At 43.5% G+C, this 26,900-nt stretch overlaps 1 protein-coding gene across 2 annotated transcripts in view; it reads left to right on the forward strand.

Moving 5' to 3' along the window:
- The window catches only part of Egfr (epidermal growth factor receptor), a 168,939-nt gene extending 150,987 nt beyond the window's left edge, over positions 1-17,952 (forward strand). The window contains exons 21-28 of one of the 2 annotated variants that reach the window (XM_005070406.4): positions 8,259-8,414; positions 9,313-9,388; positions 10,682-10,828; positions 12,678-12,775; positions 13,534-13,701; positions 13,990-14,037; positions 14,860-14,962; positions 15,522-17,952. In XM_005070406.4, coding sequence (XP_005070463.1) covers positions 8,259-8,414; positions 9,313-9,388; positions 10,682-10,828; positions 12,678-12,775; positions 13,534-13,701; positions 13,990-14,037; positions 14,860-14,962; positions 15,522-15,883 — 1,158 coding nt within the window. In that variant the 3' untranslated portion in view covers positions 15,884-17,952. Of the gene's footprint in view, positions 1-8,258; positions 8,415-9,312; positions 9,389-10,681; positions 10,829-12,677; positions 12,776-13,533; positions 13,702-13,989; positions 14,038-14,856; positions 14,963-15,521 lie in introns of both variants that reach the window. The other variant, XM_013113611.3, reaches the window with a different exon arrangement.
- Positions 17,953-26,900: the final 8,948 nt, after the last annotated feature.

The raw sequence follows: 26,900 nt of genomic DNA on the forward strand, positions 1-26,900 counted from the left end.
GGTTTGTTTTCTAGTGGTAATAGCACATTTTTACTTGGTTGAATTAAAGGAATTTGTGGTGAAGTCTAGTCTCTAAGTATATGTCACCACTCCCATCCTCTTCAGACAGTTGAGTAAGTTGTTGAAGGATATGCAAGGGACCACAGGAGCAGAGGCAAATGTGTTCCCAGATCTGGGCCATTTCTTGTTGCCTATAGGCCCTGCTCAAGGTGGCAGTTGCTCCTGGCACGTAGGAATGTATGTGCTGAACTTGCCTCACCCATCTATAGACACATAGGTTCATGAACATGTGACACGACAAGACCTACTCTTTCTGAAAGCTCTGGCATAGGATGAGGCCTGCTCCTTGGTGTGAAACTCTGGGTCATGCTGGAAAAGCATCAGGCCCCTCCCTATTAATCCAGAATGCAATATGTCTTTTATATTCCTGTGCCATATGAGATATCTCAGCCACAATCTGGAAAGTCTGAACCACACTCATTCCTCTCCAACTAGGATGATCATATGCCATTGCCCAGTCTACATGCTCTGAACAGAATAAAGGAGTTAAGTGATAGCTGTTAGAGAGAAGTTCGATAATAGGGTCATATGTGCCTGAGTGGCTGTGAATTCTTGTTGCTGCTAAATGCTTGTTACTTGCATGTGGTTGTTTCTTTGTATTACAATGATAAAGTCCTACAGATTTGGTGTAGTATCATAGCAAAAGCTTATCCCCTCATATTTCTAGAGGTCAGCAGTCCAACCTCAGGATTTCCAAGAGGCACTGGCTTTAAAGGCTCTTGGGGGCTGGTAACTACTTCTCTGTGCATCTGGTGTCCCCAACACACCTTAGCCTGTGTCAGCTTCACCACACTCTCTGCTCCTGCCTTCATCTGGCTTCTTTTCCTATCTCTGTGTCCAGATGCCTCTTTATTTTCACATATTAGATACAGTCACTGGACAGCAGATTAGTGACAACACTAAGCCATCTGATTTTAAATATCCTCACCATAAGGAGATGACGTTATGGCTATGCTATTCAGCTTGCCTAATTTTCTCCATGTCAGGTACACTCATAGAAACATCAAGTTATAACCCATAAATATATACAGAAAAGAGGTGCCAATCATTGGACTTAGGGATCATCCTAAATCCAACTTGTTGAACCTCAACATCTTTAAGTAATTATATTTTCAAAATCCTGTTTCCAAATAAAGTTTATTCTGTAGTGCTAGAAAGAAAAGAAATTTGGGGGACACTATTCAATCTCTACTTCACTAGCTGAGTTTCGCCTAACCCAGAACAGCTTTCACTAGATGCAAGGTGGTTTCTGAAGACCTACCCAAGTCCTCACTCCTGAACCCTGGGATTCTGGTCTTATGTTTTCCTCCAGGATTCCCTGAGGCAAGACATGATGCATTCCTTTGTCAAGTGGCCTCTTCATTTACTCTGCTTCCTTTCCACATGCTGATCGCTGGGAAGGTGTGGTTTATTCTCAAACTTGTGACTGCTTTCCCCAGCTACATCTCCAGAATGGGGCAGGGCTACCAGAATTCTGCTCTTCCTGGGGCCAGATTCTCCTTTTTGACTACTGATGTCCAGTTCACCAGAGGTTCCTGGAGATTTAGCATTTCAGGTTCCACAAAAGTGGTCTTCTTAAGGATGGGGCATAGCTCAGCATAGAATTCCTAGCTGACATGTGCAAGATCATGGATTCCATTACACACACACACACACACACACACACACACAGGCACGCACGCACGCACGCACACCCTCCATGTTGGCAGATGGACCAATCAGAATGTAATGACACCTTGACAGACAGAGAGTCTCTATGAGCTTTGCCCAAACCAAAAGAGGCTTGCCTCTTCGGTGAACTACAAATCCTTGATCCTGGCATTCATGAGTTGCATAAGCTGCTCAGTCTTCTTCAGCTGCTGAGTGCTACTGTGTTCTGCCACCCATCTTTTTATATGGTAGAACAGAGAACAGCCAGTCTGTCACCTGCCCTGGGTTCCAGTGTACATCTGCTGCTCACTGAATGCTCCTTCTTTCTTCTCTTTTTCCCTCTGACTAAACAAGGGCAGCAATGGCTAAAATCAGTCTAACTATAATCCCGCGTGTTGCTTGCATCTAGATGTCTATTAATTTGACTTTGTTTGAAAGTAGCATCTTCTAGCCAACATTTTCCTGTCTCTGATTATGAGTTTTTTTCTTCCTCTCCCCGAACCTTCACGTTCACATGGGAAGTTTGAGTGACTTCTAAACCACCCCTCTGAAAGCCTGACAGAGCCTACCACAGATAGCAATTCTGCATAGTGTGGGTACCATTCAAGCATGAACTGCCAGCATTTTTGAGGTTCAACTGGCTCTTAAGATAGTTTTCTCTTTTTTCATTTTTTAAATTTAAATTAGAAACAATCTTATTTTACATACCAATCCCAGACCCCTCTCCCTCCCATCCTCCCCTGCCCCCCCCCCACCAAGCCCTCATCCCATCTCCCTTCTGCTCCCCAGGGAGGGTGAGGTCTTCCATGGGGGATCATCAGCTGACACATCATTTGGGGCAGGGCCTAGGCCCTCCCCCGTGTATCTAGGCGAGAGTATCCCTCTATAGTGAATGGGTTCACAAAGTTCATTCGTACACTAGGGATACATACTGATTCCAATGTCAGAGACCCCATAGACTGCCCAGGCCCCCCCTACTGACATCCCCATTCAGGGGGCCTGCTTTAGTCCTATGCTTCCCCTTGCAGGTCAGCTGTTTCTGTGGGTTTCTCCATCCTGGTCTTGACCCCTTTGCTCATCACTCCTCCCTCTCTACACGTGGATTCCAGCAGTTCAGTTCAGTGCTTAGCTGTGTATCTCTGCTTCCGCTTCCATCAGGTACTGGATGAAGGCCCTAGGATGGCATATAAGGTAGTCATCAATCTCATTATAGGTAGCCCATTTAAGGTAGCCTCTCAACTATTGCTTAGATTGCTAGTTGGGGTCATCCCTGTAGAACTCTGGACATTTCCCTAGTGCCAGATTTCTCTTTAAATCTATAATGGCTCCCTCTATTATGGTATCTCTTTTCTTGCTCTCCTGTATTCTTCCCCCGACTCAATCTTCCTGCTCCCTCATATCCTCCCCTCCTCTCCCCTTCTTCCCTTTTCTGCCTCCTAACTCCCTCTCCCCTCCCCCCATGCTCCCAGTTTGCTCAGGGGATCTTGTCCCTTTCCCCTTCTCTGAGGGACCCTGTATGTCTCTCTTGGGGTCTTCCTTGTTTCCTAGCTTCTCTTCTGCATCATATTAATCTCAATTTCAGCCTGTTATTTAAAGCCACTGCTGTGCTGTTGTACTTTGTTTGTATTGCTCTGATTGGAAATCTTCCTACGGTTAGGGCAGTTCACTCTTGGCCTGTGGCACTCCTGCTTGGGAGTTCATAAGGATTCCTTACTGCGCCATATTGAACTAGCCAAGTAGTGGAGCGTACACCCCTGAAAGTGAGGATTATAGTGTTTTCCTGAGTGATCAGTGGTATTAGTGGCAACACATCTCGGTATTAAACAATTTTCCTTTTACAAGAGTGAAGGAAAACTTCCCAGGGGCATTCAGTGGCTGAGCACAAGCTAAAGTCCTAATGTTTCAAAGTCTGATCTATGGACTCATGAAAACCCTTCAGTGACCCACAGAAGAATTGAGCAGCTTCAACAGTTTTCTAGGTATCGGTGGTTATACAAGTTCATTGTCTGAGCTAAACTGTCAAGAAGCTTCTTAAAAATGAAGGATGTGAGGGAGGGAAAGAGAGAGAGAAAGGGGTAACTAATGGAAACCTAGGAACCGGAACTCCTGTAAGGAAAGCCACAGCAATGCGGCTCTACCATAGCAGAGGAGTGGGGGCAGGAGAGAAAGAAAAGGAGAGTGGATATGAGCTCAACCCGGAGCTGCTGTCTGTGTAGACGTGGGTGGTAGCAGAGACACTCTGACTTGCTCCAAATACCATCAAATACGCAGCTTCTTTCTCCGGGGCCCATTGGACTCAGGTCTTTAGCACTCAGATCTGCTTCCTCTATCATGGCTTCTGCAGGCTTCAGGGCAGGATTGTGCATTAGCTTTGGGGTGGACCTCCCATCTCAGTGACTGACAACACCAAACTGGAGAGTGATTCAATGCACCCACTGCTCCTGCCCACAGAAAGAAGGGCTCGTAAGATCCATTTGCCTTCAAAACACACACATACACCTCATCAATGATGACAGGACCAAATATTTGCTTTATTTTAATTATGTTAAATTGTGTCTTTCTTCCTTCATCATCAGACAACATAATTACGTTTAAGCCATCAACACAGTGAGCTTTTAGCAGCATGCACACTTGCCTGCATGTCCACATTCTTTCCTGCACTTGATGCTAAAGCACAGAAATGCTGCCCAGCTGTCTTCCAGCTCTGCTCCCTCCTTGCACGGGAAAGTGTGGGGGCCACTACATCTGGGATTATCCTTATCGTGGTTTCTAGGGCAGAACAGAAATGGATCGTCTCTAGCCTCTCTGAACTTTGCCCAAGACATGTGGGATGTACAACCCTTGGGAAATTGGTCCTTAGATGTCACTCTCCACTCCCAGTGCTTTCTTGTTCTGCAGGGCCGTGTGCCACAGAGACCTTTGATATCCCTGTGAAGTGCACAGCCAGGCCAGCCCTTTTAAGCTGAAGTTCCACTGTGGCTCTTCAAGTTCATTTCTTTTTAACTTCAGCTTTTAAAAAACCATTCTCTCTGTCCTGTAGCAATTAAACAAAAAATAAGTATGTTTAACTCAATTAAGTAAAAAGAATCAGGAAATGGTCCTCCCAGGAGGCCCCATGGGAGCCAGTGCTGATATTACTATTTAGACTCTGAGAGTTCATAAGCAATATCACGGCTCTTATCTTCAGTGACCTGTTAAAATATAACCTTGTTGCATTCTGAGATGGCCTCTCAAGCTGCCTGGAAAGTGTGGGCTACAGCAAAGTGGATGGATTTGTGTCTATGTTCCAATGGATCTAATCTCTCTGTCCCCAGTCGACTTGACTTAAGACCCTCGCTGCACTCTGTATCTCAGAGCGTGTGGGCACTCTCCTCGGGCTTTTCCAAGACTCTTCTGAGGAAATCTGTGTTTACAGTAAAGACATGATGCTCCTTTAAAGCCCTGAGCCTGTGGGTGTGATGAGCCAGCAGGGTCCCATGACTTTATCACTCACACAATTACAGGGAGTTCTTGACACACCACCAAGTACTAAATTTTTGCTGTTTTGGTTTTGATAGTACAAACAGCTTTGGCCCAGTCGGCAAATTTCATACACAGGTCACAGCAGGGGAAGTTAGAACTGATCTCCATGATGTCTGGAGGCTGAGAACTTGTCTGAGAAGCAGGCTGCTCTAGGTCTCTATCCAGTGGCCCTGTAGGTACTTAAACAGAAAGGCTGCTGCAGTATGGTGCATACTCAGTATTTGGCACTGCCGCTATCATTCATTAACAAGTGCTCAAATTGCGTCCCATGAAACAAATCCAGGTTGAGCATTTTTACTGTTGTTTTAGACAGAGTCTCATACAGCCCAGACTGACCTTGGATTCAAGGGTACCCTTGAACTTCTAATCCTCCTGGCACTACCTATGAAGTGCTGACTGTTGTTCTTTTGCTTAAGTTTAAAATTAGAAAGGCGCGAGACGGAACCGGGATCAGAGAGTGCATTAACCATAGTTTATTACAGCGCAGGACAGCCAGAAGGGGAGAAGAGAGAGGGACAAGAGAGAGGGACGAAGGGAGGGGGGGGCGAAGGGCAGAGCAAGAGGAGTAAGAGCAGAGAGCCAGAGGTGAAGAGAAGTGGGCGGAGGTCTGTCTCTTAAAGGGGTCCTTTGCACCTGCGTGCAGACTGAGCTCCTGAAACCCTGGGCTGACCAGAGTGCTGCCTGAGTGCATTCTGCTAGGTAGCAGGGCCAAGTCAGCGTAATGCCTGATCCTTTCACTGCCTAAGGAATGCAGCACCACACCTGGGTTTCTTTTAGTCATTTAAAGCAGCAAAATCAAAGTCAATACAGGCAGTTGTGTGGAATTTGAAATGCCCTCTCAGGTTCTCCTGGTGAGTTTAATAAATGGACAAAAGACAAGACGTTTTGGAGGAAGAGAACGGGTGACTGGTCCTCGGCATAGAGACTAGAATGTGACTGTCACTTTAAACATGTACAACATCCCCACAGTAGTTCCTGGTGTGAAAAAACGAGTGGGAGACATGGTAGAGAAGAATAGGAGACAGCAAGGGTAAGAGAGGGATGGGATGGAGGAGAGGCGAGAAGAGAAATGGGCAGGGAAGACGAGAGGAAAGAGTGAGGGGTGGGGAGAAAACAAGTGAGGACATTCTACCCAGGCAGAAGGCTAAGTGTTGTCACCCCTTTTCTAGTGGGGAAAAGTTCATCATATTTAGCATGCCGAGTCCTCACTCTTGTAAGACACAGGGACACCAAAGACCAAAACAGCTACCGTTCCATATGTCAGAGCTGAGGAAGGAGACAGTTTCTCAAGCACAATCAAGCAAGAGAAAGGGGCAGATAAAGCGAGTTGTGTATTTGGAAATGTTTCTCTAGCTTCTGCCCCTTCCCGTTCTTTCAGCCCCTTCCCTAGGTGATTCCTAACTTTGAAGTGTTCATCCAGAAAAGACTCTTCCGGTTTCCTCCTGGGTAGGCACCAGGATTCCTCACTTTCATTTCCTTGCACATGCAAACCTTCAAAAAAGAAACACACAACATGAACAGCATCTAAAACTTGTAGGAACTTCCTAAATAATGTGATAAGAGTGTGGGATCGCTCTTGTTCACAAGAGACACGAACAGTGATTTTATTTTCCAAAGAAAAAAGACATCAAGGGTTTCCAAACTAGAACTCAAAGCTGAGTTTTTTGATAGCATCTACTTTCTTGAGATGACTGGTTCTGCCCTTAAAAAGAACATGATTTCATTCTGATAGGCTAAGTCAACAATAATCTTTTGTCTGAGAATCTGTGCAGAAAGAGAGAGTTTGCCTGGAAGTTTAGGGGATGACAGGTATACCCTGACAATGCACTAGAATGGGGGGGGGTTGTCTACCATCACAAACACACTGTGACTAGGAGAGTGGGTTAAAGGCTCTCTTATTTCCTGGGCATCCTCAGCAAGTGCCACTCTGGGTCAGCTCCGTACAGGGGAGTTTATACAGCATCAGTCTGATGGGAAGTGGGAGGTAGGGCCTACCCTCCTGGCCAGAGGGGAGAAGTGTATTTGGGAATAGAGAAGAGAGTGTGGAACAAAACACACAAGACTTCAGCACACTCGGCTCCTTCTCACCCCCCCCCCTCCTGACAGTCTGGCCCTGCATAGAGAAGGCATTGCTGGTAAGCTGGTGTCAGCAGACCACATCAAGGTAAGCTCCAGGGAAGCCCAGCTCAGCTGAACCCACACCAGAGAAGGAGTGGAGGCCAAAAGTGTTGCCCATCAGCCAGCAGGGGGGGGGAACTGCCTGTGACATGGGCACCAGAAGGTTTGAGCGAAGACAGCGGTTCAAATGGGGTGTTTCTGGGAATTCATTGCACATCAGCCTGCTAGCTATACCTCAAGCATTATTTCTTTATGGCTGTTATGTTGGTGATTTCAATTGCAACAGAATATCGAACAGCCAAGGAGGTGGTAAAGGGTGGGTGGTGTCTTGTAAAACATATCCAACACCCCTGTCCTTTTAGTTTAAAGAAAATAACCTAGAAAGTAAAGTTGGACAAAGTTCTCCTTGTTGGCAGTGATTCAGAAGACAGCCCAAGGAAAATGACAAAAGCATGCCTGAACTCCTCCAAGGAACCCTGCCGTGCTATAGTCTAGTGAGATTTACATTAGCCCCCTTAAAACAAGGAGAGAGCTAATGCATGTGGTGGCCTCCAAAGGTCTCCAGGTAGCAAGCTGTAGTGGATGCAGACACCTTAGGTCTGTACCCAACAGTTGGATCTCACTCTACCACTGGCCTCTTCTGCTTGTGCCTTGAATATCTGGCTGGAGAAAAGTTCCTGATCACATGAGGTTATAGCTCCCTTCGCTTGTCATTCATTCAAGATAATCACTAATGGTTACCAATTGCAAGTCACAAAGAATGAAGGCTAATAATACATTCCCTGGTGTGGAGCAGCCCGGGATTCTTGTGGACTTCACCTTGAATTCAGGAGCATGATCACTTTTCCACGACACTGAGGGTCCTCTGGATGGTTCACTCCCTCATTGCAGGGCCTTCTGTGTTTCAGGGCATGAACTATCTGGAAGATCGGCGCTTGGTACATCGTGACTTGGCAGCTAGGAATGTACTGGTGAAGACACCACAGCATGTCAAGATCACAGATTTTGGGCTGGCCAAACTGCTTGGTGCTGAGGAGAAAGAGTATCATGCAGAGGGCGGCAAAGTAAGGACCTAATAGTAGACCGGGGAGCATTTCCCTTACAACCAGATCCATCTCCTTACTTGTCAGCTGTGGGCAGCGTTTGCCAAACATTCTGAGTGAGGTCCCAACAGCTGTCACTATGACCTGGAGTCTAGTCAGGGTCATTCTCTACTTTGTGAATGGAGTTTGGTGGGAGAGCTAGTAAAGAGGGAGACCCCACCCCACCCCCAAAGGTCAAAGAGAGCAAGCTCCCATCTCTAGGTGACATATTAACAACTGTTGAGTTCAACTTCCTCCTCCAGGAGGAAAACGCCCTTCAAAAGACCAGCTGGGAAATATCACAGCTAATTTAGTAGCACCCTCTCTTGAGACTCATATTCAATAAGCTGTGCTGTTCTGGGAGTTCCGGTGAGTCCATGTGACTCATGCTAGGCACTGGCAGTGAAGGGGCTGGCTATCGTCCTTCCGTATTGTTTTTGTTCCTTCAAGGCCTTGTCATAGCAGTGGGGGATGCACAGCCCTACCAGAACCCCAGATGACCCCCTCCCAGTTACAGCCCTCTTACCCTGCTGACAACATGGCTCTAAACAGCACTGTCAACCCAGTGAACTTGGTTATTGAAAACATAGCTCCTAGTCTGGGAGCTAGAGCTGCAGGGAAATACCAGAGTCTTACTTCAACAGAATAGTCCATTGCCCCAAATGCTCTCAGCTACAGCTTACATGAAGTGACTCTGGGACCTCTCCTGTTCTCTGGTATAGTTAACCCCCACCTCACCCCCACTGAGAGGGAGCAGCCTGGCAGGGAGGTCACCTGGGTTTCCTCATTAGTCATTTGTAATCACACCTAGAGTGACTAGATTTTTTTTTCAGCTGTAAACTAATCATCTTCTTGCTGCTTTATCTCACATCATCCCAAGGTGCCTATCAAGTGGATGGCTTTGGAGTCAATTTTACACCGAATTTATACACACCAAAGTGATGTCTGGAGCTATGGTAAGTCAAACCTCTGATGCTAATGAATTTGTACTAAGGCTAAGCTGGTTCTTATTATTTGTTAATTGACATTATGTGCTCTGACATGCAAGTGTTACCTTTCAAGACAGTGAGCATTAATAATGGAGTTGCTGTCTATCTACTCTACTGAGAGAATCTGACAAAGGAAATGAAGCTTAACTACCACACCAAGTATCACTAGAGACAGCCATGAACTCATGTTGCAGGAAAAGTCATAGGGGGGAAAGGACCAGAATGTGGGTTAAGCCTCTGCCTGCAGAAGTCAAACAAAAGCAAACTCTTGCTTTGAACTTGAAGGGAACCAAAGGAAGACAACAAATGAAGCATTTCTGATAAAGAAATTATTTTTTTCTCATGAAATGGCCAAGACTGTTGTTTCAATTGGTACTTGATTTAATATCTCTGTGTCAAAGAGAGTAGCTTGACAAGGGTGAACCATAAGGATAACTGTAAGAAGTAAGTAAGAAAAGGAAAATAAGAAAGAACCACCTCACCAGAGCCCAGTTCTTCTAAATAGAGCACAGCCATGCACATGACTATGCTTCATCTGCACTGGGTGGGTGACCACCCTTGGCAAGCCTGCCTTGCATGCCTCCCTTTTACTTGTGGTCTAACTATTAATGCCCTTGGTTGCTGGGTCAGGCACTTGATCCTTGAATTTGCCCCCAGCAATTCATGGAAAGGTTGGAAAACACTGTCATTATGAAACACAACTCTCACTTTGAAAGGAATAAGGGAGAGTTTATTCTGAACCAGACATGGGTGGTCATTACCAAGAACCATAATTCAGGCTGCCCTGAACATCTCCTATGGAAGCAGATATATCAGATTGTATTAGCTACAAGACAAAGAACATTACATATAAAATGCTTTGAAGTTTACAACCATAAGCTTACAGTCCTTATTTCCACTACTGTGAGTATAAAGGCACTCAGGGCAGGTGGGTAAGTGGATGGACCTTGTTCTGTGGCAAACTCATATTCCACAGTTGTCCTTATCTTTAAAGTTATTACTGAAGTATTCCACTTATCAGTCAGCAACTATATGCCTCACATTAGGCTAAACATTTTATGTATGTATAAGACCTTACTAGATCCTTGAAGCCATGCTAATGAAACAGATGCTATTATCCTACTTGATAGGCAAACCAAAGGTATCAGTATTCAAACCAATGACTCAAGGCTATAGAAACATGAGTTTTTAAATACTTAGCAACAATAATGACTAAAGATCATGAAGCAGTAACTTTCTTTGCCTGCTTTGTCTGCTCAGGAGTCACTGTGTGGGAACTGATGACCTTTGGGTCCAAGCCTTATGATGGAATCCCTGCAAGTGAGATCTCTTCCATCCTAGAGAAAGGAGAACGCCTTCCACAGCCACCTATCTGCACCATCGATGTCTACATGATCATGGTCAAGTGTGAGTGACCGGGGTGACCAATCAAATCCTTGTAGATGGGCCTGGAAGGTCATAACTACTCTTAGCCAAATATTCAAGGCTTTCATTTCCCTGAAGAAGCACCATCAGTCTTTCAGGCAGGCACACAATTCCAGAAACATCATAAACACCTCCTGCAAACATTCTTTAGGAATCACTTGCTTGACTCATCCTGACTTCATATTTTCCCATATTTGCAAGCAAATAAACTAAAGTCTTTCATAGGTCATTATTCCAAAATATTCTATTCTCTGAATTGCTCAATGACCTTACAAAGTTGCCTTACATTTTGAGACCTGTTACCAGAGAGACTTAATGTTTTTAAATGCCTAACAATGAGTAACCATGGGAATTTGATAGAATCAGCATTTTGGCTCTGGCTTAGATCTTTCAAGCAGTGGATTTATGTGAGATCTCCTGGAGTATAGCAGTTAATCATTTTAATCCCAATAGGAGTGTGCATTTGGATCCATGCACACTGCAAGTGAGGTCAGCTCTGAAAATACACACACGTGATAGCATTGGCATAAAAGCATAGTACAGGAAATGACAGTGTCATTGTCTCAGTTTGCTTTCTATTGCTGTGATAAAACACTGACCAAAAGCAACTTGGAGAGGAACGTGTTTATTTCGCCTACAGCCTACTGTCCATTGTTAAGGAAAGCCAGGGCAAGATCTCAAATCAGGAGCCTGGGGGTAGGTACTGAAGCAGAGACTATGGAGGAATGCTGCTCACAGACTTGTTCTCCCTGGTTCACTCAGCCTTCTTTCTTACACAACTGAAAACCACCAGCATAGGGGCACCACCACCGGCAGCAGACTGGACCCTCCCACATCACTCATTAATCAAGAAAATGCCCCCACAGACTTGCTGACAGGCCAATCTAATGGAGGCATTTCCTCTCATGAAGTTTCCTCTTCCCAGACGACTCTAGCTTATTTCAAATTGACAAAACCTAAACAACACAGCCGGGTTAATATAAATAAAATGTATCTCTGAACTTTAGACCAGAGAGTTAATCTGTTTTCACTGCTTTGGTTTAGGCTGAGGAAGCTGAGGTCCAAAAAGGTTACATGATTTGTCTAAGGTCACATAGCAATTTGGCCTAAAATAGTTTGACATCCAGTTAAAAAAATAATAAAGTGAATCCCCAAGAGGCACAGGGATTTCTAGTCCACAGTTTATCCTCCCTGTCACTGGATCTATATTTAGATCATTGTGTAATCCAATGCACCAGTGTGGCTATTAGACAGAGTTTCACACAGAAAGTAGTAGCTTTATGCGGCCCAGCACAGCAAAGTAAATAACAGGACATGGATCAAGCCTTGTCGTGTGTATGAATGGTAACTGGTTGTAGAAAGCCTAGATATTTCTCTAAATTTAGTCTGGTTTCCAGTCTGGAAGGCTATGGAGTAGGGACAATAAAAGCACCAAAGCATGCCAAAGTCAGAGTAATTCAGTAGTAGTGACTGTACAGCAATGCTCTGTGCTCACTGAAGACCATAATGTGAGAATGACGACTAAGGGAGACAAATGAAGAAATACCAGATCATGTTATTGATACTCTGGCTTAAAAATACTGTATAGGACTTGGGATGGATACATAAGTTCCTGGGTTCTATCCACTAATGGCAGCAACAATTTCTCATGGACTTAGAGATCCAACCAGTGTCAGCTCACGTGCCAACGTTGAAAAGTCAGTCCCAAAGATTATAGATCTTCGTCATTCATTTGCCTAGAAAGATCACAGCATAAGTGCTTTAAGCAATGCCCTCTTCATCATTTTTTCCAGGGTTCTAATTGCTTTGCCATTCTTCATTTCTTTCTCAGGCTGGATGATAGATGCCGATAGCCGCCCAAAGTTCCGAGAGTTGATTGTTGAATTCTCCAAAATGGCCCGGGACCCCCAGCGCTACCTTGTTATCCAGGTACCAGGCCACAGTTTGCACTTCTATTGTCAAAATCCCTCTGATGCCTCCAGATGCCGTTGTGGGGCATTTTCTTGTTAATAAACCCTTTTGTGTATTGGAGCTGCTTCAGTTACAATACAATGATTCTGAACTACATGGGGATAAGTGGTGGGTTCCACCCAACTCCAAGTCACCATGTGCCATTTGAGGAGTCCTACCTGGACCCAACCTGTTCCTTGGATTCACTTTGTCAGTCATCTTACATTTTGCCCCTAATAGAGCCCTGGCTTTGCTAAATTGAGAAGCAAGACTTCACTGTCAACCTACATGGCTTCCGTCCCTGACTCTGTATTCATCCCCGTGCCTCCTTGTACAAGCAATCAGCCTGTTTCCTCTAATGATTCTGAGATAACGAAACCACGATTATTTAACTTTGTGGATTTAAAGCTTCAGAAAAATAATGCATGCAAAACACAACGCAGAACATTGTGTAGGGGATGGAAAATGTTCTCATTGCTTTTTTCCTCCTTTCTCCTAAGCAGATTTCATAGGCAGGCTGTTGGAATCAGGGTTATGTGTGTGTGTGTGTTGTTACATTGCAAAGTGCCCACACATGAATATGGAAAGAGCTGTGTTTCTGAGAACCACAGAAATTGCACTATAACTGAACTGACACACCTGCAAGCACCTGTTAATAAAAACCTTTACTCCTGCAGCCAGGAAGCAGAAGGGCAGCTCCATTGCCCTTTCTAATGGTCTCAAAATCTCTGTGCCAGGGGGATGAAAGAATGCATTTGCCGAGCCCTACAGATTCCAACTTTTACCGAGCCCTGATGGATGAAGAGGACATGGAAGATGTAGTTGATGCCGATGAATACCTCATCCCACAGCAAGGCTTCTTCAACAGCCCATCCACATCTCGGACTCCTCTCTTGAATTCTCTGGTATGTGCCCCCCTCTCATCTCTGTCAACTGATTTACTTTCCTTTTTTTAGATTATACTTGGAGAAAAAAAGTAAATTTTAACAATCAACAGTTAGTTATTTTGTTTCCTGGTTTCTCTAAAGCTATAATTCCAGACAAAAAATTCTTCCCCCGAAAAACATTTGCTTCAATCCCATGCATTAAACACCTTGAAATATTTCTACTCTGTGAGACGTACTTCCTACATCCACTGAAAATGGATGAGAATATACCAATGTACCATGACAACACGGCTTTTTCTTTTCCAGAGTACTACCAGCAACAATTCCACTGTGGCTTGCATCAATAGAAATGGGGTATGTATGAAAATATTATTGGCTAGAATAAAATAAGCTGGTTACTCATAGCAAGTGCCCATTTCTTCCCACATCCTGCTGACTTTCCTTCCTGAACATCCTTTTCCACACCACGGCTTCTTTGACTGGAATCCTAAGGCCAGCAATTAGTGATCACTTATCACATGACCACAGGAAGTGTGGTTTGTAGGCAGATAGCATCAGCAACACCTGGCAGCCATTAGGAATGAAGGTGTACAGATCTCCAGCAGACCTCCTAGCAGGTTCTGTGGGTGTGCCACTAGTGTGAGCACTAGCCTTCCAGTCACGCTGAACAAGACCAAGTGCGTTGCATCGGACTGTGCCTGCGCCATGTGCCTGCGCTATGCTGTTCAGAAGCTACAACACCACTAATTAAATTTTAAATAACTCATCACACATTCCAAGTGTTCAGTAGCCACATGTGGCATTGACTGCCTTCTGATGGAACACAGATTACAAGGCATCTCCAACCCTTCAGGACATTCTGTTAGGTGTACTGATCAAGACATTGTCTCCCTCTAGCCCATTGGAGCAGGTATCATTTTGGAGCTTCTCAGAAATCTGCTTTACCAGACTCAGGCGCCATTGAGTCTACTTTGTCTGGTTTTCTGATTGAGTCTGAATATGTATCCCAGCTGGCCTTGAACTCACAGTCCTTGTGTATCAGCCTCTAGAGCTCTGAATTCACAGCATGTACCAGGCTCGATTATGCCTTTTAATGAGTCCACAGGTGAAGTTCACCTATAACAAAATCTGAGTAGTTCTCACTGGACTAACCTTGCTGAATTCTCTCTCCAGCAGAGCTGTCGTATCAAGGAAGATGGCTTCTTGCAGCGGTACAGCTCTGACCCCACGGGTGCCTTAACTGAGGATAGTATAGATGACACGTTTCTCCCTGCGCCTGGTGAGTAGCTTTCTCAGGACAGTCGCTGCCTTGGTGCCTGCTCTCACATCCTCAGACGCAAGTCACTTGTTCCTTTCGAAGTCACCCAGAGGTGGAGACTGGCAAATTTGTAGATGTGGTGAAGGGGAAAAAACAGAGACAACTGAGCATGCTGGAAGACCTGTGTCAAGTGCAAATTACAACTGGGTTTTCTGCAGATTTGTTGGGTTGGAAGCACATAGCAAAAATATCCATGTATGTATGTGTATTCTGTGTATATATCTACATATAAAAGATGAATATATGTGTCTTCTCTCTCACACACACACATACACACACATCCCACATATCATTCTTTAAATTTGCAAAAGTCACATATGCCCATTGCTTTGAGAAGACAGAAAGTATTAGAGTTTATTGTGCAGTCTCCATAGTATTCCCAGAACTTCTTTGTCCTCTGATGTCAGTTGTCTCACTGAAGATGTCTATAGAGTTCTCAGAGATTTCAGAGCCATGAAATTCTGCTTCGGGAATCTTAGGGCAAAGTTTGACTAACCACATGCTTTCTTTTTCATTTCAGAATATATAAACCAGTCTGTCCCCAAAAGGCCAGCAGGCTCTGTGCAGAACCCTGTCTATCACAATCAGCCCCTGCATCCAGCTGCTGGCAGAGACCTGCATTATCAAAACCCCCATAGCAACGCAGTGGGCAACCCTGAGTATCTCAACACTGCCCAGCCTACCTGTGTCAGCGGTGGGTTTGACAGCCCTGCCCTCTGGGCTCCAAAAGGCAGCCACCAAATGAGCCTGGACAACCCTGATTACCAACAGGACTTCTTTCCCCAGGAAGCCAAGCCAAATGGCATCTATAAGGGTCCCACAGCTGAAAATGCAGAATACCTAAGGGTAGCACCTCCAAGCAGTGAGTTTATTGGAGCCTGACATGGAGGGGCATCATACCAGCTATAAAATTTCCAGACTTTTCAGAAGCCCAGGACCAAACCGTGGCAGCGCCTCCACCCCTGACAGCCATGCTCATCTTGTGCCAAATGCTAAACCCTCAGACTGGTTCTAAACTGTAACCTCGATGGGCTTTGTCTTTGAGCCAAGAAGTGGGCCCCTCCCCTGATGCACTTTGGGAAGGTGAAGGTACGTCTTTTGATCTTCAAACTGTGAAGATTCTACAAAAAGGCACCCGTCAAGAATGTTGCCCATCGGAACAGAAGTTTACCTCATGGTGAGGTGCATGGGGAAAACACATACATATGGAGATTTGCCTCATAGGTACCTTTGGGTTTTTGTTTTCTTTATATGATTTGATTCATGGGCTCTTCCAAGAAAGAAGAAGCTTGCTTGTGGTTTGTATTACACGGAGCTGCCGGGAGCCAACTGTGACCAGACAGTTGACTCCACCAGCTCTGCTTCAAGACACTTCTGTGGCAAGACAACCGAATACACAAGATGTCCTGCATGCCCTGAGCAGGCCACACTTGTAAAGCATTAAATCATGGCAGGTACAATAGGATAAGCCACTTTGTTACTTAGTGGGACTGGAAGAAGGATGAAGGGGTAGAATTTTCCCTCAGACTTACTTTTGTATAAATATGTCCCTGGTACTTAAGCCATACTAGTTTACCAATGTTTTCTGACTGTTAGAACTTCCTTGTATGTTTTCCGTTTCATTGTTTTGAGTTGTAATGTGCTTTCCCATCTTGATTTCATGAAGCCAACAAAAAAAAAAACCAGTATTATCAAAGAACAACCATGATTCCACATTTGAACCATTATTGTTCTAACCAAAAGCTTTTAATTAAAATGTGTGATAATGAAAAAATTCACAGAGGAAAATAACCCAAAATTTTGGTCTCGGCATCATGTCTGTTGAAGCATGTATCATGAGACCACAAAAGTGATGCTGCTCTTCAAATCCACTTTGCCTTCACCCCTCTAAAATTAGTATAAGCCACACATGGAAAATATTGCCTTTTTTTTCATTTTTGCGTTTACTGGAGATGTGTTTTTCTCTCTAGTAGGCTGCCACCGAAATTTTCTTGCCCTCTGAGATACATTATCTAGGCTACAATATAATAAGTGACATCCCATGGTAAGCTTCCAAGAAGAACGTTAAGGATCGAGTGGAACTCAAGTAGCAAACATGCAATATGAGTCTGACAGTGACAGCAATGCTTCCATGGATGCTTTTGGGAAGAAATTCACCCCCAAGCAATCCCACTGCCATTGGTGTATCCAGATACTCATGGTCTCAATGTTTGTTCTTACTTTTCTCAGCCTTGCAGCCCAACTAGTTAACAGCCGTCGTTGGTAAACAATATTTTAATGTTCCTTCCCATTTATCAAGGGATGGCTAGAAATGGACTTATAAACACTAACCATAAAGCAAAGCGATGATGGCCAGACAAGTCATATCAGCCAGGCGCCAAGAGCACAGAGCAGGGAGGACACATTCTGTGTGAGGAGATCTAGAAACTTCACACAGGAGATAATAGTGCCAATTGTCCTCTGAGATTAAAAAAAAAAAAAGGTCTTAAACGAAGGGAAATGGAACGTACGTTTCCTTAGGGAATTCAACCAAGAGAGCAATGTGGGAGAGCTCTACTCGTAAGTAAGGTGCAAGGCCAAGTCTGTCATCGTGCTGCTCCCTCAAGCCTGGGAATGAAGTTTGCAGCCTCCGCTGAGTTTCCTAACTGTTGTCCACTCCTGGCAATGCCAGGCTGTCATCTAGAAAAATAGTTAGAAAATTAAGCGACATTTCCAGAGAGTGAAATCCCATGCCACTGCCAGGAAATTCCATGCTGGTTATTTATCCATCGAGAATGCAGAGGAAGCATTTAGGCGGGTGTTGGTTCAAAATGACCCTGTCACTTACTTGTCAGGGGCAGGTGATTGGTGAGGGAAAGCAGTAGAAATCCAGTGAAATTGTAGCAATGAAATCTTAGTATTTTTGTACTTTGAAATACTTTTCTTATAACAAAATAAAATAGCAAAAACTATTCAAGCTTGCTTTTCTTCTTATTTAAATATTCTGCATAAAGTTTAGTTGTTGTCAGGGCTAAGGTTATGTTTGTCAGTGTGTCCCCACTGTGTCTGTGCAGAGACATGAGGCACGAGAGCTGCAATGCAGACCCTATGGAGCGGTGGTTCTCAACCTGTGGGGCACGACCCTTTTGAGAGTCAAGTGACCCTTTCACCTAAGACCATCAGAAAACACAGATATTTGCATTGCAATTCATAACAGTAGCAAAACTACAGTTATGAAGTAGCAACAAAAATAATTTTATGGTTGGGGGTCATCACAACATGAAGAACTGTATTAAAAGGTCACAGCATCAGGAAGGTTGAGAACCACTGTTGTAAAGGGACCTTAGCAGCCAGTGGTGTAAAATAAAGGCACAGAGAGGGGAAGCACCATCCTGGGACCACCATTCCATTACATCTCTGCAGTCCTCAGCTTCACTTTTCCATTAGATAGCCAGAACCATATACCTCGCAGGACATCTTTCAACTAATTGTCTCCCAGTCCAATCTTAGATCGACTTTTTCTATGCCCTGGCCCCACCTTGGCTCTTGGGCAATTCATGGGGAAAATAAGTATAATACAAACATAGGAGGCTAACACTTACAATGGACATTAACATTATACATATGCTCTTCAAGGAGTCCCTATCATTATACCCCATGAAAATTACTTTTTACCTTATGATTGGAAATGATCATCTCTTAAATCCTAAATATTCTGTAAGTCCTGCTGCCTTGAACTTTATAGATAGAAGACCCAGGGAGGCACCAAATCGCATCCTTCCTAATGACAACACAGTTTAATCATTTGTTGAACAGGCCTTGTTTTGTGCTTTAGAATCCCACCCCATCCCCAAACTGTGGTCATGAAAGAGCCCTGAACTACATATACACTACAAGACTGTGTCTTGGACTAGGCTATCATGAGACATTTCCAGCCAGTAGAGTTTCAGCCTGATTCTTCTTAAGCCCATGGACTTTTCAGAATATCCCCAGATATCCCAATAAATACCAAGGTTTCAAGAGCCACTGCTGGAGAGAAAGGGACCCTCGACACTCACTAGTGACTGCTAATCTGCAGTCACTCCTTTCAGTTCTCTGATTACAACTGTCTGAGACAAAGCTAGTACCTTCACTGCCAGTGAGAGTTCCCTGGAGAGCTTAGAAAATTTTCCCCAGATTCAACAGTCTAATCCAGTCAGAATCCCAGAGATGCACCCCAGCTTTGATTCTAATAGACAGTCTGGTATGAAGTCCCCATCTGCACCATATTCGTCACTTACAGGCCAGCCACTGTCTATCCTGTCCATGGTCACCATTAAATAACAGCCTGGGTAGGGGAGAGACTTCTGGCACAAGGAAAGCAAAATTTGCAGTCACCACTAAACCTGCTGCTTGGCCACAAGTGTGGCCTTTCCAAAATCTATGCCCATGACCCCCCCTTTTTTTTCCTGCACAACTTTTATACTGAAAATGGCAAATATCTAAATCTGTGCCTTGCTAAGGTTCTGGGACGTCTTGCTAAAGTACTGGGACATTTTGTGTTATCTGAGAAGCAAGTCATAAAACCTATCTCCTCCCACCACCCACATTGAATGGGCTGATTCCACTTACAAAGCAGATGTTAAAATTTGCTTAATCTCTACTTTCTTTGATAAGCATGTATTTGTATTATCCCATAATGATCTGTTTACATTTCCCTGCTTGGGGGCTATAAAACCTTAACTGAGCAGAAACCCTCCCTTCTTTTCCCAGCCACACCTGCCATTCCAGAGACAAGCATCTTTGTACTGTTAAAGCCACATTTAGACAGAAGTTGTAAGTGTAGATGTATTTTTGTAACTTTTTTCAGTATATTGTCCTCTTTATGTAGCACTGAACTTTTTAAAGTTTATTTTTTTAGGAAACTCATTTTTTAACTAAAAAAACCTGTGTGCTTTAGAAAAACTGCAATAGAATAAAAAATTGACATTGAAATCTGCTTAAAAATGGTTCAGCAGAGGTGGAGGAAGAAGTCTCTTTTCTCTGACGTGAGTGTGCAACTTCATTGCAGAGCTAAGCTAGGCAGGTCCTGAGAAGAGTGTCATTACAGTGTCCTTACAGGCAGAAAGGATGGGCAGCACGCACGCTTCGTGCTTGTCTGAGCAGGAGCTGTGGATTCTGGGCCACTGTTAACATAGGAGTTACTGCCTGCTCATCACTGCAAGAAGAATTTAAACACCTGTCATTCTCAGGTCATCTGCCATTTTGACCTTGTAAGTGTAATAGATTCGATAACACAACACTTGGTTGGTTTACATATGCTAATATGACATTAATGCCAATTATGTACTTACTACTATGTACTAGAAATGTCTGGAAAGCCATAATAATATTCATGCTGTTTAGGCTAATCAGTATATCCCTTAAGTCTATCAAGTGCAAACATGGTCACTCTAGTGAAGTCTTTGTCAGCCATACATGCAGCATAAAATCGCCAAGGTTGGTTTTAAAACTGTTGAAATCCAGTCATACCCAAGAATAATCCAATATGAATCTCCATGAGGTAAAACCTGGGAATTTTTACTTTTTTAAGAAGTCCTAAATCCCTTTTACTGTACAGAGAAAGTTTAAAAAAATCACAAACTCAGGGATCAACCTTAGACTACCAGGTGACTCTGCAGATGCAAATGATGTCCAGACCTGGAGAACCCTAAGCTTGCTTGTCAGCATCTTTCTGGGAGTTGGGATGCCATGCCAGGAATCTAGGCAGGATTCCCATGGCAACTGTGCAGGCATTAGAGGGTAAAGTGTATAGCCAATGGACAAGAAGCAGAGGAAGTGTGATACAGACACCCCTACCACCTATTTTTGTGTTACCTAAGCAAACTCTGCTAAGAATGGGTGGTAGGTATTAAAGTAAAGGTATGATGCTGTTTGTTTATTCATCCAACATCACTGGCAACCCACTAACCTCCATTTCCCAAAATGAAAATCTTGACCTACTATTTTACTGCAAAGGGCAAACTTCAAGACAACTAGCAAATACTTGAGTGATTTTTGTAGGAATGAAGCCCCAAGAACAGGAATTTTGCATTAAGAAACACAAACACACACAAGTATACACACACACACACATACAAAAGAAGCTAATTCATATACACAGTGATTCTCTGAGGTCAAAGACTGTCTTGCCTGAATTACCAACAAAATTGCTAGGAGTCATTACCCCCAACAATAGCAAAAAGTATAAGAAAAAATTTAAGTTTGTACATCCTAGATGCACTTTTATTTTAAAATTTTAATTCCCCACTCTCTTTATTTGTATACAAAGTATGGTTGCTATATAATATGATGGCATAGAAATCAGACAGTCCAGGATATGATGACATGACTGATTAACACCAGACAGCAATAATTTCACGCTAGTTTCATTCAAGCAATTGCCTTACAGCTTCTTATATGGTACAATGTAACTTTGTAAAGTTTTGCAATGATGAAAGCAATATCTGTACAAACGCAAAGCAGGATCTCTTTTACATACTGTTCATTAGCACATGCTGATTGTACATTAAAAAATTAGGTGTATGTTCTTCATTGTTTGCTACTCTTAGGAATGTAATAACGTTGCATACTTTCTTAACACTGCAGTGTTGGCTTCTGTTATTGTTCATACCTAACTATAGACATTCTTTCTTGACTTGTTCTTGCTGATTTTGTGGTGCTGTGTGGAACAATAAGCTGTATTCCCCACCCAACTAAAAACTTTTTAAAAGTTAATAAATCTTATTTTCAGAGAAGATTTAGAATCGTAGAAAAATAGAAAAGAAACTCCCCTATTCCTCCTGACCCCACACAACACCCTCTCCATTATACGCATCCTTACTGTAGTAACCCAATAACTCTGAAGAAAAAAGCCCTACAAGCCACTTCAGAGACTTTCCTTGTATAACTGGACTCTGTTTCCTAGATTCTGCTTCCACTCTTCAGATACTGTGTGATCCTTTCCAGACTTTCATATTGTTGATAGACTGGTAGACATACCACAAAAGCAAAGGAAAAGCATCCTACTTGTGAAGCGCATTGTGCCATGGAAGAGAACAACTTACAGAAACCTGGCCCCAAAGAGTGAGCAGCACTGAGGACTTAGGTTGCTAAGAACAGGGCATAAAGGCGGGACTCACTCATCAGCTAGCTGGGAGGGCTGCAAAGTCAGTGACTCCAGCCCAATGAGTGGTCTATGGGGCTTTAAGTTCTGGCTCTCCAGTAGGTTGACTCCAGAGAATAAGCCAAGCACTTCATTCCACAACTTTCCCTCCACCAGCTGTTGCCACACAATCAATGCTCTACCTTGTTTCTTTTACACAGGAAGCTGATCTCTGCTGGCTCCAACAGCCCTCCAACAGGGCTGGCTCTGAATCATTTCCAGGGAAGCCACTGATTTGTCTCTGTATTTTTCATTGGAGGCACCATCAGTCATTTACAAGTGTGGGGTTCATCCATGGAGAAGGCCTTCTCAGGACTGCTAGATCCATGTACAATAAGCAAATGAGGAGCTTCCAAGCCTTTGCTCTGGGCCTAGAATCCAATGTGGGAGTTCCCCACTCTCTCTGCTTCATGACCTACTGACTGACCGTATCCCCATCCTCTGAATGTGGGCCCCTGGGAAAGAAAGCTCTGGGAGCCTCCAGAGAACACTTGCGTGTGTTAGAATCAAAGCCTTCAGTTAATGAGTTTAGCAACTCCAAAGAGAAGAACAGCTTAGAGCAAACAACGTAACAGGAATGCTGTAGGGCTTAGGACTTCTCTCCGGCCAAATCTCTGTTAACACGATCTCCCTGCAGTCAAAGTGTAGGCAGGGTTTCAGCCTAAAGAGAGTTGGCCTTTGGGGCAATAATCCCTTTGCAAGAAAAGATCCCCAATTATGAAAGTATGGGAGAGAGGAACAGCTTGCCCGGCGTGATTTACCATTGTTGCTCCTCGTGATCAGGGCTTCATGATTCCCTCACCCCCATGTAATCACCAAAGCCTTTCTGTCCTTTGCAAAAAAGAACACCAAAGAACTTGGAGAGAGAAGCCCACGGCAAGTGCGGGGTGCCAGGTGGCTGGTTCTTTATTCCAGCATCCCAATCCTGGGGAAGGGTGGGAGAGGACTTGTACAGAACAAAAAGGTCCCAGGTACTTGGAACTGAAGGTGGTACAGCCCAAGGGGCCTGTCACTGCATGCAGTCTCCAAAGCACACACAGTGGCTTTCCTGGAACAGTGGATTCTAAGTGGAGGGAGTGGTTGAGGAAGAACAGCATCCTTCTGCTTCTCCAAGCCTGGGTGAGGCCACTCCTTAACGGCTGCTTTTACTTTGATGGAGGTCGTTGCCTTAAAGGTTTCTGTGTTCCCAGAACCCTCTCCCTGGTCTACTTTCACTGTACAGACCCTTCACTGAACCCAAGTGGAAGAGGAATGAGGGGCCAACAAGGATAGTTTAACTGTGACAGAGCTCCCCGTGCTCTTATGCTGTCAGCTGAATGACTCCCACATGAGTAAACGTAAGAAATGACCCAAAACAGGCTCTAACAGTCAAGAACAAAATGAGGGAAATTGGGAACGTAGATGGGGTTTTCACAGCCCATCACTGGAAATATCTACTAGATAGAAATTTTCACTACTATTTCAAAGTATTTTTTGTGCAGGAGTGTGTGTGTGTGTGTGTGTGTGTGTGTGTGTGTGTGTGTGTGTGTGTGTGTGTGTGTGTGTGTATACACATGTGTGAGTGCAGAGACCAAAGGGCACCACTGGATCTCCTGCTCTATTACTATCTGTTTTATTTCCTTGAGATAAAGTCTCTTATTGAAACTGGATCCAGTATAACAGCCAGCAAGACACAGAAATCCTTTTGTCTCCCATCATTCCACAGTACTACAGTAACAAGCATGTGACCATACTTGGCTTTTTACATGGGTGCTAATGATTTGAACTCAGGTCCTTATATTTTTACAGAAAGTGTGGTTGCCTACTAAACCCTCCAAATGTCTTTTGGGTGACCTGGTAAAGCTTCAAATAATATTATTGAAGAGTTTTTGAACATAGAAAAAGATGAGGATTTTTTCCCCAATTCAATCTACATAGAAAATGGTACAAAAAAATTAGCACAAAGAAAGAAAAAAAGAAGGAAGAAAAAGAGATAAGGAAAGAAAGATGATAAGATTCATTTGGGAATATAGATGTTTTCTAAATGAGATACAGGAAGTTGAATCATTTATTCCAGAAACTTAGAGTAGCTGAACACAGGCACTTTGATTATTTACAGAAGACTGTTGATAAGGGAGGTACTGGCAGATGCTCACATATCAGTCCATAAAGCACAATCACACTCGATGACTCGATAACTTAGGAATGGGCAACAGCATCTTTAAGTAGATAAATATGTCTGCCAAAGAACCTGACACCTTGTACAGGAACCAGACAGGATTCATTACCATTTCTACTACTCAAAACCATCCAAACGTTCAGTGTTCTGAAAACAAGTAACTTAGCTTTCTGTCGCCATTTTAAAAAATCTAAGTAATTCCCAAAGTAAATTATGTGGAGAAAGAACAGTATTATTTTGGCTTGTGGTTTTAGGCATCTTGGACCATGAGAACCTGTTCTGGTTGCTGTGGGTCTGGAATGAGGTAGAGCACCAGGGCGGAGCTGGAGGGCAGAGCTAAAGTGCTCAGCTCAGTTCCTAGCCTGGAGGGAGAAAGAAGATATGTGTGGAAGGATAAAGGAGAAGTGGAGGAAAGGATAGTAAAAGGAGAAGGATGGAAAGAAAAGGGCGTAAGAGGGAGAAAGAAAGGGAGCAAAACCCCCCTAAAAGATGTTCTCTACCCCCACTGGACCCTCCCTCCCAATCACAGCACCCTAGACACTAAGTCTAACACGCCTCTAGCCCCCACATGTACGTGCAGTTGGGTGCACATAGCCTCACACATATAAAATGACAGACATAAAAACCTTCCTCTTTACTGAGTTTTTTATTATTTTGAGAATTTAATAGATGATTATTAAATTTACGACATTTACAACCATTCCTCCTTCCCTCTCCAACTCCCCACACACCTTCGCTGACTTACTCTCATATTCATGACTTTTTCTTCAATGATTATTGTTACGTGTGTGTGTGTGTGTGTGTGTGTGTGTGTGTGTGTGTGTATGGATAACCACTTAGCATTGGATAACCTGTCAGAGGCCTTGCCCTGAAGTGATGTGGGATAATGTTCTTGTACATTGTAAAGATTTGTCATTCTTATTGGTTTAATAAAATGCTGATTGGCCAGTAGCCAGGCAGGACTACAAGACTAGGAGAATTCTGGGAAGAGGAAAGATGCAGAGGAAGCAATATGAGAATGCCTTACTGAAAAAAGGTAGCAAGCCATGTGGCTAAAACATAGATAAGAATTATGGGTTAATTTAAGTTTTAAGAGTTTGTTAGTAATAAGGCTGAACTATAGGCTAAACAGTTTATAATTAATATAAGCCTCTGTATGTTTATTTGGGACTGAACAGTTGCTGGACAGAAACTTTGATCTACACTGAAGAAGATAGTTTTCTCTCTCAGCAGCCATTAATTGCCTTCATCTAAGAGTGGGGACTTGAGAAATGCATTCATCCCCATGGCCTGTCAGTAGGTGCTGTCATTTATGCAGGTCTTTTAGCAAACATATTGTTTAGATTTCATGGCTGCAGCTTCACTGTCACATCTTGGAAGCACTGCCTCACAGAAAATGTGCCGGTGGTCCTCAGGCTCTTGAGATCTTTCCACCCCCACTGTTGCAATTTTCCCTTGGGCTGCAAGTGTAAGAATTGTGTTGTAGATGCATCAATTGGAGTTGGGCATGCCATGGTTAGTTGTTCTCTGCGATTTGACCAATGATCCCTTATGCTGGTCTCCATGTGCTGCAAAAGGAGTTTCTTAGATGAGGGGCGAGCCTGTAATGCCTCCCAGAACTTGACAATAAGACCTTGTTACTGAAGATACTACACACTTCAGACACTAGACTTGGGAGAACTGAGCTAGAACTAACCTAGAAGACTTCTCCCTGGGGAATAGCTTTCACAGTAATTGTAGGTGCTATGCAAGCTGCTGAAAGAGAATAGCAATCAGTAGTCCTAGTTGTCACACCTACAGATCACAATAACGATCAGCATGGTAAACTATCCACAGCTATGTAATTAGATTTAAGTCCCACTCAATAGGAGGTAAGTCATGTCTGGTATCCAAAGCTCATGGACCCTAAGGAGAACCCATTATTGACATTTTCCTAAACAAATATAATCTCTAATATATTCTAAATAGTTATCCTTATACCTACAGATAATTTTTGCTTGTTCGTTTGTTGTTGTTGTTTTTGAGGCAGGGTTTCTCTGTATTGCTTTAGAGGTTGTCCTGGAACTCAATCTGTAGGTCAGGCTGGCATTGAACTCACAGAGATCCACTTGCCTACCTAGTGCTGGGATTAAAGGCGTGAACCACCAAGGCCCGGCTCAGACAAATCTTTTTAAAAATAAAATAAGAATTAAACGACCAAGTTGATAGGATAAACAAAAATGTGCAGAGGCTGGAGAGCTAGCTCAGTGCTTAAGAGCACTTTTTGCCTCACCACAGGACCAGGGTTCTGTTTCTAGCACACATAAGGCAGTTCACACCCACCTGTAACCTCAGTTCCAGGAAATGCAAAGCCCTTTTCTGGCATCTGTGTGCACCATATAAGATAAAAATTTTTAAATATATGCATAAACTTCAAAATTACAATATGAAAGCTATAAAACTTTGATCAGGCATAAAAGAAACTTGAAAAGATATATTGCATTCATAAGTGAAAAAATGTTAATAAAGATGCAAATTATCCCTAAATATTACACAAACTCAATGCTGTTTAAAAGGAAATTTCAATAGTTATTTTAGGA

This window comes from Mesocricetus auratus, unplaced genomic scaffold, assembly GCF_017639785.1.
Source record: "Mesocricetus auratus isolate SY011 unplaced genomic scaffold, BCM_Maur_2.0 Super-Scaffold_100029, whole genome shotgun sequence".
NCBI classification, from domain to species: Eukaryota; Metazoa; Chordata; class Mammalia; order Rodentia; family Cricetidae; genus Mesocricetus; species Mesocricetus auratus.